At 35.9% G+C, this 13,680-nt stretch overlaps 2 protein-coding genes across 3 annotated transcripts; one reads left to right on the top strand and one right to left on the bottom strand.

Moving 5' to 3' along the window:
* Nucleotides 1-597: 597 nt before the first annotated feature.
* On the top strand, nt 598-4,913 carry LOC21386556 (probable protein phosphatase 2C 53). 2 transcript variants are annotated; one of them, XM_024164669.1, is made up of 6 exons: nt 598-841; nt 1,220-1,275; nt 1,524-2,524; nt 2,636-2,953; nt 3,061-3,166; nt 4,153-4,913. In XM_024164669.1, the coding sequence occupies exons 3-6, from the start codon at nt 1,637-1,639 to the stop codon at nt 4,485-4,487; spliced, it is 1,647 nt and encodes a 548-aa protein (XP_024020437.1). In that variant the 5' UTR covers nt 598-841; nt 1,220-1,275; nt 1,524-1,636; the 3' UTR covers nt 4,488-4,913. The 2 variants fall into 2 exon arrangements, with proteins under 2 accessions (XP_024020437.1, XP_010094964.1); XM_010096662.2 differs by lacking the exon at nt 598-841 and adding an exon at nt 1,070-1,111 and having other exon boundaries at nt 1,220-2,524.
* Nucleotides 4,914-6,634: 1,721 nt separating this feature from the next.
* Nucleotides 6,635-12,414, bottom strand: LOC21386557 (aminopeptidase M1). The gene is made up of 19 exons (XM_010096663.2): nt 12,103-12,414; nt 11,348-11,493; nt 11,144-11,246; nt 10,695-10,881; nt 10,517-10,610; nt 10,201-10,354; nt 9,975-10,079; nt 9,774-9,890; nt 9,558-9,671; nt 8,997-9,179; nt 8,582-8,879; nt 8,377-8,498; nt 8,193-8,290; nt 7,868-8,045; nt 7,660-7,774; nt 7,499-7,566; nt 7,319-7,393; nt 6,988-7,065; nt 6,635-6,796 (listed from the first exon to the last, which is right to left on the bottom strand). The coding sequence occupies exons 1-19, from the start codon at nt 12,316-12,318 to the stop codon at nt 6,635-6,637; spliced, it is 2,613 nt and encodes an 870-aa protein (XP_010094965.1). The 5' UTR covers nt 12,319-12,414.
* Between the last annotated feature and the right edge of the window lie 1,266 nt (nt 12,415-13,680).

The raw sequence follows: 13,680 nt of genomic DNA on the forward strand, positions 1-13,680 counted from the left end.
ATATACCCTATTAAAATTTTTCATCAACATTGAGTTTTTATTAAAACACTATTTAAATACAAATTTAAGTTTTGACCCACCCAAACACAAATTTAAATAAATTCTTAATTCAAATCATAACTGGAATGTGTACATTCAAACACAAACTTAAGTTACAGTTTTAATTCAAAATTTATATTCAATTTATTATGAGTATGTTCTTTTATCAAATTTAATTTAAGTTTAATATGTAAGAGAAAATACTATAATAAAAAAATTAAATTTAAATTTTTATAAAAAAAATATTATAATAAAAAATTTAAATTATAATTTAAATTAGATAGAAAAATATGTTCTATAACCCAAAAATGTAACAGAACAAATCTGAAAAATTTGAATTAGATTAGATTAGAGAACAGAAAAAGGAGCATGGGATGGGTGGAGATGCTTTAATATGCTCTTCTAGATTTGACATCTGTCCATCGCTTTCTCACTCTCCACACTCACTATCTCTCTCTTTCTCTCTCTTGTCTTTTCCATCATTTTTCTATTTCTATTTCTATATTTGTGTTTTTTTTATAAAAAAAATTCTTTGATCTTTTTCATCCATTCTCTTTCTTGCTATCCCAAATCTCAAATCCCAGATTTATATAGATAAAAAGAATCATTAGAAAAAAAAAAAAAGACAACACACACACGCACACACACACAAAGTCGTTTTTGAGTCGTTGTAATTAATTGGTAAGCATTTCCTCATTTTCTGATTCTCTGATGTTTTCCATGGATTTCCTTCAGAGAAGGAATTGACCAATTAGAGAAAGGAGGAAGGTGGGAAGAGAAAACTCAACAGTTGACAAATTAGGTAGCTTTCTCTTCTCTTCTTTTCCTCCTTTTTTTTTTCCGATTAATAATGATTGTGATAAATTATTTGAGAGAGAGAGAGAGAGAGAGAGAGAGAGAGAGAGTTGAATCACAAGAGGCTCAGATGGGTTGCCTCAGATCCAGGGAAGTGAAGGGATATGTGAGAAAAGAAAAGGGTACTTTCTTTTTATGGGGGGTTTTTTCTTGTGATTCTTGGGACTATGCCTTCTTGTGACCCTTTTTCTCTTTCTGTCTTGTGTTTAGAGATAAGGTGGTGTTGGTTTCAAGTTTTAATTGGTTTATAGTTTTTCTTTTTATTTATTTATTTATTTTTTGGCTACACAATTTAAAGTTGTTTTCTGGTTGCTTCTTGCTGTAGCTGATGGAGGTGGATAGAGAAGAGTCTAGAGAGGAGGAAGTTGACAAGGCCTAAACGTGTGTGTCTGTGTGTCAAATTATTACCATTATTTTTAAAAAAATCTAATTTGGGTTAAAGTTGCACAAAAATGGAAGTTTGGATCCATTGTTGTTGACCAGATCTGACTTGCCATTTCCTTTTCACCACCTTTTAGCTCATCCATACATTCCAAAAGCCTGAACTGTGCTCCATCTTTTCTTTAAGTCTTAATTGAGCTTGTTAGGCATGGAAAATGTCGTGTTAAAACCCACCACTCACATTCCAGGATCATTCTTAAAGAGAGGAGAAGAAGGTCATAGTTTGGTTGAAAAATGACTGGTTGTGTGGCTCTGGAGGGGTTGTGGGGTTACTTTTTGTACTGCCAAGATAAGGATTTTGATGGAGGAGATGTCTCCGGCGGTCGCGGTGCCATTTGGGGTAGGCAATTCAGTCTGTGATAACCCAACCATAGCAAATAACCACTTGGATATCACAAGACTTAAGCTAATGACCGACACGGCTGGCTTGTTATCTGATTCTGCTCCTAAGGTCTCCTCCGAGAAGCTCGAGGGTGGTGAGGAGGAATGTGAATGTAATCGTCTAGATAATGAAGTAAGTGCTATAGCGGGTTCGGCACAGAAAGAGGATAGGGGAGGGCAATCTCCTTTGTTGGATATGATATCTCATAATAAGATCAACTGGGTTGCCGGTGATGATTCAATAGTACACGAATGCGAGGAAGATGATTGTTTATCTGTGGAGGGTGATCAGATTCTTGATAGCTCGGTGGCAAGTGAGAGTAGCAGCATATGTGGGGAGGATTTTTTCGGTTTTGATTCTAGTTTCGACGTTGGGACACCTAGTTCTGTGGACCTCGGGAAGAGCATTTGCAGTGTCGACGTTGTTGCTAAGATTTCAAAATTGGCAGAGTCAAATGTTGATACAGATATTGTGAGTGATCCTCTTGCCGTTGCAGTCAGCCTTGCAGGTGACATTGGAGATGGGTCTCACTCAAAATCATCTGAAGTAGTTCTTCAGTTGCCTGTGGAGAAAGGAGCAGTTATTGCACGCAGTGTCTTTGAGGTGGATTACGTGGCCCTTTGGGGATTTACATCTGTTTGTGGTAGAAGACCTGAGATGGAAGATGCATTTGCGACTGTACCTCAGTTCCTGAAAATTCCTATCCAATTGCTGATTGGTGACCATGTAATTGACGGAATGAGCAACTATTTGAATTGGCAGACTGTTCATTTCTTTGGAGTATATGATGGTCATGGAGGCTCTCAGGTACCATATGTCATTTCTTTCTATTCTTGGTGCTTTTCTTACTAGCTATTATTAAACTGACGTCTTTCTATTACTGACTTTCTATCATGGATTGGCATTTTTGCCCTTCAGGTTGCAAACTATTGCCGTGATCGTCTCCACTTGGCTTTGGCCGAAGAGATAGAGTGCGTTAAAGATGGTCTGAGCAATGTTAGTATTAAGGAAAATTGCCAAGAGCAGTGGAGAAAGGCATTCACGAATTGTTTTCATAAGGTCGATGCTGAAGTTGGAGGAAAAGCTAGCGTTGACCCTGTTGCGCCAGAAACTGTCGGTTCCACCGCTGTTGTTGCCGTTGTCTGCTCATCTCACATCATAGTAGCAAACTGTGGAGATTCGAGAGCAGTTCTATGCCGTGGGAAAGAAGCCATCGCATTGTCAGTGGATCATAAAGTAAGAACTCTTGATTACGTTTATGTTGCTTGACACATTTTGCCGCTGAATGTTGAACTTGTTTTCATTTTACTATAACTGATTGTGTTGTGAGAATCTGTTTTCAGCCAGACAGGGAAGATGAATATGCAAGGATTGAAGCAGCCGGGGGCAAGGTGATTCAGTGGAATGGACATCGTGTTTTTGGCGTTCTCGCTATGTCAAGATCTATTGGTGCGCACTTCGCTTTAACCTTTTTCTCTCTCCCTTCCCTCCTCTGATTAGCTTAGTTTAGTTTAGCTTAGCTTAGCTTTTAATAACATTAGTTTTCCCAGGAGCTATGCCATCATCATAGGTTTTTCTGATGAAAAATCTATTAATTATTTAGTCATTATTTAGATGTTTGCCTTGGCGCTTTGCAGTTTTCGATAGTTGATACGCTTTAGCTCTGTTTTCATTTCTGGATATAGATTCATTGGCTACGTTAACCAAGTATGTTGTAAAGCAATGTCACAATGTAAAATGTGTTGCTAAAACTGCTGCTTTCTAATGCCAACAGTAGATAACCTATGGTACGTAGATGTTTACTCTACTGTGATGAATTCAGTTGAATTTAATGGGATTAAGTATAAAGGCAAAGGGATTTTTATTTTATTTTATTATTATTTTTAGAATACGCCAAATTTTGATTGGTTTTTGTATAAGACGATTAAGCATCCAAGAGAAATTGTATTAGCCGTCTGTTTTTTTTGGTTCTCCGGGAACTAAGAACTACATTCTCAACATAGCCTTTAATTCTAAAGTATACATTTGGATGTCAGTAACTGGTCTCAAAGATTTGTACTGATTGTGTAGAATTTGCACTCAAGTAATTGACTTGGTATAATTATTGGTGCCAAGACTTCTAAATATACTTGGTGGTTCCAATTTATTCATTTCATTGCAGTATAGTTTCCCGGTTGTCTGAAGTGATAGTTGCTTCTTTATCTCTCCTGCGATGATTTGTGATTTCAGGACAGCCCTTTAGAGTACTTTTTTCGCATAACAATATGGACTAAGCTATGTCAAGAACTTGCATAGCCGTCTTTTTTTTTTTTTTTCAAAATGCGTTCAAACGTCTCGTGGCATGTTTAAACCTTTATGGCATCGGGCGCGCAAAACAACCGATCAAGTAATAATCAAATTCCAGTAGTACTTGTAACGATGATGGTGGCTTGCAGGTGATAGATACTTGAAACCGTGGATCATTCCAGAACCAGAAGTGACGTTTCTTCCGCGGGCAAAAGAAGATGATTGCCTCATTCTGGCCAGCGACGGTCTATGGGATGTAATGACAAATGAAGAAGTATGTGATCTGGCTCGGAGGCGAATTCTTCTCTGGCACAAAAAGAACGGCATTACGCTTCCCCAAGAGAGGGGAGAGGGAATCGATCCCGCAGCTCAAGCAGCAGCAGAGTATCTCTCGAACCGTGCGCTTCAAAAAGGAAGCAAGGATAACATCACGGTGATCGTGGTTGATTTGAAATCTCAAAGAAAGTTCAAGACCAAAACGTGATGGTTTCTGTGAGACGTACGATGGCCTGTGAACGTACGATGAAAAACTCGTTATAACCCGATATCGTTTTGCCCATTTCTTTTTCACCAGGGCTCGATTACTTAAATGAGAATGCCAGCAGCCTCGTATGTACTATATAGCAGAAGAACATTCCACATATTTATAGAATTTTCAGTGGTCGTAAGGGTCTTGTTGTATCCCAGTTGCTGCTGGCTGTGTAAATCGTAGATGCATGTCGTAGGAATCTCCAAAAACAAAAAAAAAAAAAAGGAAAAAAGAAAGAAGATGGTAGACATTTGGATGGATTCCACATGGTGGGAAAAACTGTATTCATTATGCCTCCGAGTTCAAACGGCTCTGTGGGGTGTTTTACTTGGTATTATTTCAACCACGCGGTGCTTATAAGAGTAGCAAATTTTAGAATTAGCTTATGCTTGTTTTTTCTTTTTAACTTTCTTGTTGTTTTATGCCATAACAATATGCAAATTTACAATGATTTTTATGATTGTAGGATTATTAATATTATTACTGGTACTCCTAGATTTTAGGATCATCTCTAGTTTCTCTCTTAAATTTTAAAGACTTGCACTTTGTCTTCTAAATTTTAAATTATTCTTATTTAACCCCATATATTATAATTTCTATTAAAAAAATATATAAAAATAAATAAATAACGCAGTCATGTAGTCTTTCTAGTTATAAAAAAAAATAGATAACAACTACATTACTACATTTTTCTCTTTTTTTTTTTTCTTATGATTTTAATAGAAATTACAACATAAAAAGTTAAGTGAGAACAATTTAAAATTTAAGAGGCAAAATGAGTTTTTAAAGTTTAAGGGTTAATGACCTTAAAATTTAAGGGTTATAAGTGAGAATAATAAGTTTAAGGGTTAAATTAGGAATGACTTAAAGTTTAGTGAGAATAATTTATGATTATATGTTACGCATTAATTGATTGACATTATATTTGCTTTTCGGATTTGAGAATTATATAAGCAGCCGCATGCATTATTAAGGGTTTGTTTGTTTCTATTTTTGAAAACGTTCTTCACGTTTTCCGAGGAGAGAAAAATGAAAACAGCATAAAGATGGTGTTTGGTTCAACACCATACCAGAAATGAAAACAAAATCGTTTTTGTATTTTTCCCAAAAACTACCACCATTCTGAAAACGAATTAAACTCGTTTTCATTTTTTCCATTTCCATTTTCTCTCCTCTGAAATGTTTTTTTGCCCGTCACTTCTCACACAAGATCTCTTCCTAAATTTCTCCGTTCTCTTCTCATCCTCTTCTCCGGTTACAGTTCGTCAGTTTTCTCCTGTTTGCTCCGGTCTCTCTTCTTCGGTCTTCTCTGGGGATGATGATGATGACAACCATGAGATTTGGAGTAGGAGGAGGCCATTGACGACCTTCCTAATGCCCCTGAAGATCCGGACATGGTGTATGCAATTTCTAACAAATTCAGGACCAGTAACTCTCACCTAAATTTTGTTCTCACCACTTTCTTTTGTGACCCATTTTAGACCAGAACAAGTCAAGGGGGATGATCACAGCCACGTCCTTACCTGGGTCGCTCCAAAAGTCTGAACAAGTTTTCTGGTCATCCTCTTGCCTGGGCAGTCGAAGAATTGCCGATTTAAATATGTTAAATGGTTTTTTGGTTTCCTTATTTCTTTTCTGAAAGTATGAAATTGAGCCCTTAATATTTAGAGAAGAAACTTATAATTACTTTGGAATGAAATTAGGTTGATGTCTGTGGGAGATTTTTCACAAATTTTGTTTAAATTATTATTTATTTAATATATTATTATTTTAAACATTATTACATGTTCTTAAAAATTAAATTACCAAACGCAGTTTTCCTTTTTTTTTAAAATTAAAAATAATCTCTGAATAAAACTACTAAACGCATTTTTAAAAATGATTCCAAAATAAAAATGAAAACGTTTTCATTTCTATTTTCATACTAAAAACAAAATTATTTTGAAATGAGTTCCCAACACACCTTAAATAACTTTAGCCCTGGAGGTTGTATAATTACAGGACGAAACCGTATTGTAGAAGAGATATGAAAGATTTAGATTATGGTGAAGTCGGGAGGCCAATATATGTCCCAAAAAAATGACAAGGTAATGTTCTTGTTTTTAATTTGAATAGAGGAGCAGGCTCTCGCTCTGAACGCTCTGAACCCACTTTGCATTAATGTTCACTCGCTCAATGCTCTGCTTCAAGGTTCTAGCTATTGAGGGCTTAGTACGGCTCGCAAAGAACTCCTCTATATCCTTGACCTTCTCAAATGTAGCAAACTGTAGAAGACGATAACCGCAGAAGTAGAAAAGAAAAAATAGTTGACTAAGAATTCATCATCTACTGAATTTTAAAGAACTAAATCAGGTACTGAACCGATCAGAAAGTAAAGAACACAAGACTGGAGCAACAACAACTTGAGTGAGGAACAAACGTGAAATAAGACAGATTTAAGAGAAAAAGAGCAAACCGGTGAGACGATTGCGCTGACAAAGCGAGTAATCAAAAATCCAGAACCCCAGGTTTTTGAGATGTGCTCCCAGTTATCCTAGAGTCAGAAAGTTAAAAGCATGGGAATGAGCATCATTTGAGAGAAATTTTGAGGTTACAACAAAATGCAGAGAGAAGCATAATGAAATTTTCACTGACAAGAGCAGGACATGTGTAAGGCAATTTGTATTCACTGTAAGCCGCATATAAATTCTTATTAGTTCTCTTACTTTTATAATTTTCGGCCAACATCTTTAACACGCTCTTCTAATATATGGTAGTACTTTTACACCCAAAAGGTGATTATTTACCTTCAGCCACGTCCAAGCTACTTCACGTCCTTCTATGCCAACAGCAAGTCCAAAAACAGCATCTTGGCTACGGACCTTTGATGAAATCAAAGTAAACTCAATGCTTAGTGTTCAGATAAAGATATGTTCCCGTATGGAATCTTTTAGCCTCAGCAAACAGAAAGGTTGAATTTGTGTTACCTCAGAAGAAAGCAAAAAGTTCAGAACTTCCAAAATTATAGTGGGATCTGGACAAGATGCCAAGGAACCTACAAGACAGATTAAAAATAAATAAATAAACGTATGACGTGCTTCGAGATTACTATGTTCCACATCTCTTCAATAAATGAGCTCTTAATTACCTAAAATGCGTGTTTTCTCCTGGCTCAAATCACTCTCTCTATATACTCCCAGAAGAGATTCATTATCCGATCTATTTGATGCATTGGCTGTCAGCATTACAGCCACATATGCCGCCTGCAAACAAACCATGATCCACAACAAACCATGTTATTAGGGGTTTTAAGTAGCCAGGTACTAGTATTTAATCACTGCTGCACATTCCACAACCTTTCTTATATCGGGAGGAAGGAGAGGTGTATTTCTGTCATCTAAGAATGCATGAAAACGTCTACTTGCTTCAGTCAGTGTGGGTTCATGTCCGAATACAGCAAGGGCAGTCAAAACCTCTCCTCTCAACATGGCATCTAAATGGCTCTCGCCAGCTTTAGGCTGCCAACCAAGCTTCCTGAAATATGGTCAAACATGTTGAAGTAAAATAAAAACAAAAGGGAAGAAAGGAGAGAGAAGCTAACATTGTGGCAATTCGCCAAACTCTCCCTCCTGATCCATACTCGTTTAGGTATTGAAAGTATGTCAAGTATTAAGAACTTACTCTGCAGCGTTTTGGAAAAGGCCGATAAAAAATAGTTTAATGAGATCTAGCAGCTCAGGTACAGCATCAGCTGCAATCCTTACTAGTTTGTGACTTATCTGCAAAACATGCAGACCAAAATAATAAGTAAAAACTGAGATTTACTTCAAATAATAACTTGATAGGACTCAGAGCAAGGCATTACAGTAATCAAGTTAGAGAGGACAGTATATTCAAGTTCTTCCCTGTAAGCACTCATCAAGGTAAGCAAGGAGACGAACGACTGCTGGCGAGCCATACACAGGGCAAATGAATCATCCAAAATTCCTGTTGAAGAAATAATAAATTGTAAGGCACTAGATTTCACTCTAAAAAATGTAAACAAGTACAAATAAAAACATCAAAATTACCAAATCTGTCTGTTGCAGACAAGTCGTTCTTTTCAATTGCGTATCTTAGTCTAGCTGCAAGCTGCTCATCGTATTTCACCCTATAGAAACCTGCCTGATCCACATTAAGTTTTATCCAAGAACAAGTAGCACTGTTTCTATCACCTGAAATTGAGCAACCCAGGAATTCATTCACATAAAGAGTTTCAGACTTTGCTTCTAATAGGAAACTTTTGCACTTGTCATATGAGCCACAGCATAATGTGATAGGGACAATCCATTGCCCATCCCCATGGGAACCACTTGACAGGAATCGCGACTGCAATTCATAAAATTTTCACAGAACATCTGTGTAAGTTTCCAAAAACCTTAAATAAAATTAAGAAATCATATAAGCATGTAGGGATACCAATAAAAGAAAAGGAGAAGAAAAAACCTGCTCAAACTCCAATTTCTGATCTTTGACTTTGACAGACACAACAGGGTATCCTTGTTGCTTCGTCCATGAATTCATTAGCCTGTTCACCGGTTCACCAGATCCCTCTTCAAGAGCATCCCATAAATCTTCCGTCTTTGCATTTGAGTAAGCATGTTTTTTTATGTATGAAGCAAGTGATCTCTGATCGTACAAAAAATAAAATAAATCCACACACATACACGCAGAAGGAAAATCTACATTAGTCGCAGCATGTAAATATTTTTTTTTAAATTTTTAAAAAAAATAATAATAAATGAGGAACAGAGGAAGAAAAGGCTATAGCACATACAGTGCATCAATGTCTATCACCAAACAAGACTCCTACGATGCTTCTTAATTTTCTAAATGTTAGTTATTATTATGTTCTATTTCCACTATTCACTGATTACAAACAATATTTGAAACAATATCAGCCACAATTAAACTTCCCATTGTCAAATTCCTAACAGACATCTAAAACCATTACAATAGAAGTTTAAGATTAGAAAATTATTCTAAAATGAGCTAATTGCTGTAAACCTGAAAGGGTTCAGCACCAAGATAGCTTTGTAGCATTCGAATTACAGAAGCACCTTTCCTATAGCTTATTGCATCAAATATTTCATCTATCTCAGAAGCATGATTTATCTCCACCTGAAAAGAAAAGTGTAATCAAAGGAAAAATTGAAAAATACTTGATATTATAACACCTCATGGAATATTAAAATGTCATAAACTAGTCTACACAAGAAGCACCTCAATGGGGTGAGATTCTTCAAGCCCATCCAGCCTGAGACCCTCAACAGATTCATCAAGAAACTGAGTCCATACTTTCCACTCAGGGAACAAGCTATCCGTTGCTAAATAGCTCACCTATTCCATACAATTTATTCTAGATAAGCAGGCGCTGTGAGAGGTAGAACATAAAAACAAAATTTTGAACCATAATGATTTTACCCATGTTGCAAATCCCTCATTCAGCCATAGATGTGTCCACCACTCCATGGTTACCAGATTGCCGAACCATTGGTGCGCTAGTTCATGGGCTACAACGGTAGCAACCTTACAAAGCATCCAAATGAAACGATCAAACATTTAGTGGAGGATGATTATACAATAGCTCAAATCTAATTTAGAAACCATGTTTTGACCGCCAAAGCAATATTCCAAAGATTTAATTTACCCTTTGCTTGTTGGCAGCTGCAGAATGTTGATCATCATAGAGCAAAGCTGTTTCACGGTAAGTAACCAAACCATAATTCTCCATGGCCCCAGCAGCAAAATCAGGGATAGCAATCATGTCCAATTTGGGCAAAGGATATGGCACCTCAAAGTACCTATAGGACGTGCAGCATCAGTTATTAGGGGGCAAAAGAAAGAGAGAGAGAGAGAGAGAGAGAAACTTACAGAGTAATTACTCTAGTTCAAAGCACGCAAAAAAAATGTAATTGAGGTGTAATATGAGCAACTTCCATTAACTTTTTGAATGTAAAACGTACTCTTTGTATAATTCAAGTGTCTTAACAGCAACATGCAACGCAAACTTTCCTTGGTTTGCCTTACCAACTTGACCGTACACTCGAACTTTGATCCCTGTGACAAGAAGTAATTAAGACACTCATTAAGAACATAATTATCTTCAAATAAGCGACACTGGAGCTTGTGCATGATATTTACCATCAGACGTGTGATCTTCCACGTAATCAAACAAACCAACAACGATTGCCACTAAATATGTAGACATTATTGGTGATTCTTGATATGAAACCGTCTTAAGATGTCCATCCACTTTTTCTTCAATGGCTGGCATGTTGGAAAGGGATGCCAAGTCAGATGGCACATCCAATGTAATCTTGAACGTAGCCTGTCAGCCCAAGTGCCATGAGAAGAAAAGTGAGATCAAGACATAGACTACAAAGATGCTATTTGAGCCAAAATGTGGAAAGCCCAATTCCCATTTCAGATTTGTACTTCGACGAAATATTCAATTACTAGCTTCATGGATGAGAGAAATACAACTGTATCCACTACAAATTACAGCAGAATGCAAAAAGTAAAAATAGAAAGAAGGATCAGTCTTATATTCACTGAGATGGTGAGAGTGAATGAAAAAGAGAAATGGAGACCTTGCAAGCGGGCTCATCCCAACAAGGAAAGCACCTCCTAGCATCAGCCGGTTCAAACTGTGTAACTGCCATATTCTTCTTCTCACCGTTATGCTCGTAAGTACTTAACAAAATAAGTAACATGTCAAAGATGTATACATATCATCAATAATTACCAACATTGGTGTACAATAAAACTGATAAATGAACTCTAAACCCAATCACCTTCTATAAAATCCCTTCATTTTGTCATTCAAGATCCCTTCAAACCCAATAGCTAAAACTCCCACTCCGATAGGAAGTGTCTCTGCGAACTCCAAGACCAAAATCTCATCTTCTTCAAGAAGTTCCACCTTTGAAGGCCGGAAGACCTGTTCCCCAGAAAAAGAATATATAAAAATTCAGTCATCAGATTGCAGAAATCTCTCCTTCCATGCCAAAGACAAAAAATGAAAAACGAAATGCAAGTGAAACTGAACATCAAAATGTCGACCCATGGAAATAGCTCTACTAATACTCCAGATTATCTTTCCTCTCCTCAATCTCTAAGCAGATTAAAGTCCATTTCATTTACTTGGAAATCAAATCATAAAAAGCAAAAATGTAATCCTTTTTTCCTTAATTTAACAAGCGTTTTCTTCTTTATTCAGTACCTATCATCGTACAAAAAGGAAACACAAAATAATTGAGGAATCTTTCTCATCATTTTCTTCGATTGCCAATCATCAGCACTCAAATAAGTAAGCTCAATATCGACAATAAAAATAATTTTAAAAAAGCATTTTTTTTTTCTACTTAGGTCGAAATTCACCATCAAATTTTTTCCATTTCTCTCTCTCTTCTGTAATCTCTAGAAACCAAAAACGCGGACCGACACACCGCAAAATGCAATTTAACAATCTAAAACGAGAGCAGAAGAAGACAGGGGAAGGAGGAGAGAGAATACAAGGTTAGGTCAGACATCGGAGATCACGATATACCTCGGAGGAGTTTCGGTCGGTGAAAGAGACGGAGGCGGAATCCACGGAGAGGTCGGCGGCATTGAGGACGATGAATAGAGTGTCGGCGACGACGTCGACGTCGACGGCGACGGTGCCGGCGAACTTGCAGGAAATGAGGTCGGGTTTGAGCCTGATGTCGTAGCGTTTGGGGACGGCGAATTTGGGAAGGCGAGGCTGGCCTTTGAACTGCTCCATTTTCGATTTGGGTCAGATCTCTTTCTCTTTCTCTGCAAGTCTGCTACTGAGAGATTGAGTGTGAGAGTGGTGAATATATAGATATTGATTTCCCTTGAGAAGCGTGGAGCATAATGAAAACGACGTCCCTTGTTTTATATTCGTTATGTACAAGATTTTTATTTTTTTACCCTACACTTTTAACGGTTGTTTGGAATATGGGTTTCAACCTAGGGGTTGGCAACCCATGGTTTTGTTCATGCTCGTAAAAAATTTAAATTTAAAAAGTTATCGTTAAGAGATTCTTTCATAAAATTTAGATTTTATTTTTTTTACAATTTAAGTTTTATTATTATAGTATTTTCTCTCATAAAAATTTAAATTTAACTTTTTTATTAGTGTTTGAGAACACATAAAAAAAATTTAAGTTGTAACTTGAGTTGTGAAAAGAATACACTTTTAAATTCTGGTTCAAACCACCTAGTTTGAACCCATCTTCCAAACGGTTCCATATATGATTCATATTTATAATTTTAATTTTTAAAATTTTAATTTTTTATAAAAAAAATTGTAAAAAATTAAAAATTATGATTTAAAATTAAAAACGAATCCTTGAAAGAATTTTTATTTTATTTTGAAACGATTCTATTATTGGTTTTGGTTGAGGAATCTACTTCTTGTTTTCTTTTGTTGAAAGGATTTTTATTATGCTTAAACTGACGAATTCGAAGCACCTCAAATATTCACCGTCCAAAGTTCAAAAAAATATTCACCGTCCAAGAGCCTAGGTGAAGCTCGTTTTATCATTTATGGTGTTGGAATAAAGGGGATTCATTATAAAAAAACTAATAAATAATACTACAAAGGGTTTTGAAAGTAAATATACATTTTAAAGCTTTTTTTTATTCAAGCTGTGTTAAATTAGAAAAATGACTGGATTAAGAAATGTTTATTAATGATGGATTGATTTTGTGATTTATGATTAGAATCACTCTGATTTGAATTCTCATACTAAACGAATTCTAATTGATTTAGTGGTTTATTACTCATAATAAGTGATTAATCACTTTCAATCCATAATTAACCGATTTATCATTGATAATTGAATAAATTATTAATAAATCAATAATAGATCAACTTATTAGTGACAAATCATTGTATAAAACCTAACTGATAAAAAACAACCATAAAAATAAACAAAAAAGCTCGGCTATTAATTACTAGTGCCCGCCAAAACAAGCCATCCATATGATTTTTTTTTGAAATATTAAATGAAAAATAGACTTCTAAAAGTTGAAAGAAAATTTTTTGATTCACTGGATTATTGGCTTCTCGCTATTTTATTTGCAAGTCGTATTATTATTATTATTATTATTTCATTAT

This window comes from Morus notabilis, unplaced genomic scaffold, assembly GCF_000414095.1.
Source record: "Morus notabilis unplaced genomic scaffold, ASM41409v2 Scaffold2467, whole genome shotgun sequence".
NCBI classification, from domain to species: Eukaryota; Viridiplantae; Streptophyta; class Magnoliopsida; order Rosales; family Moraceae; genus Morus; species Morus notabilis.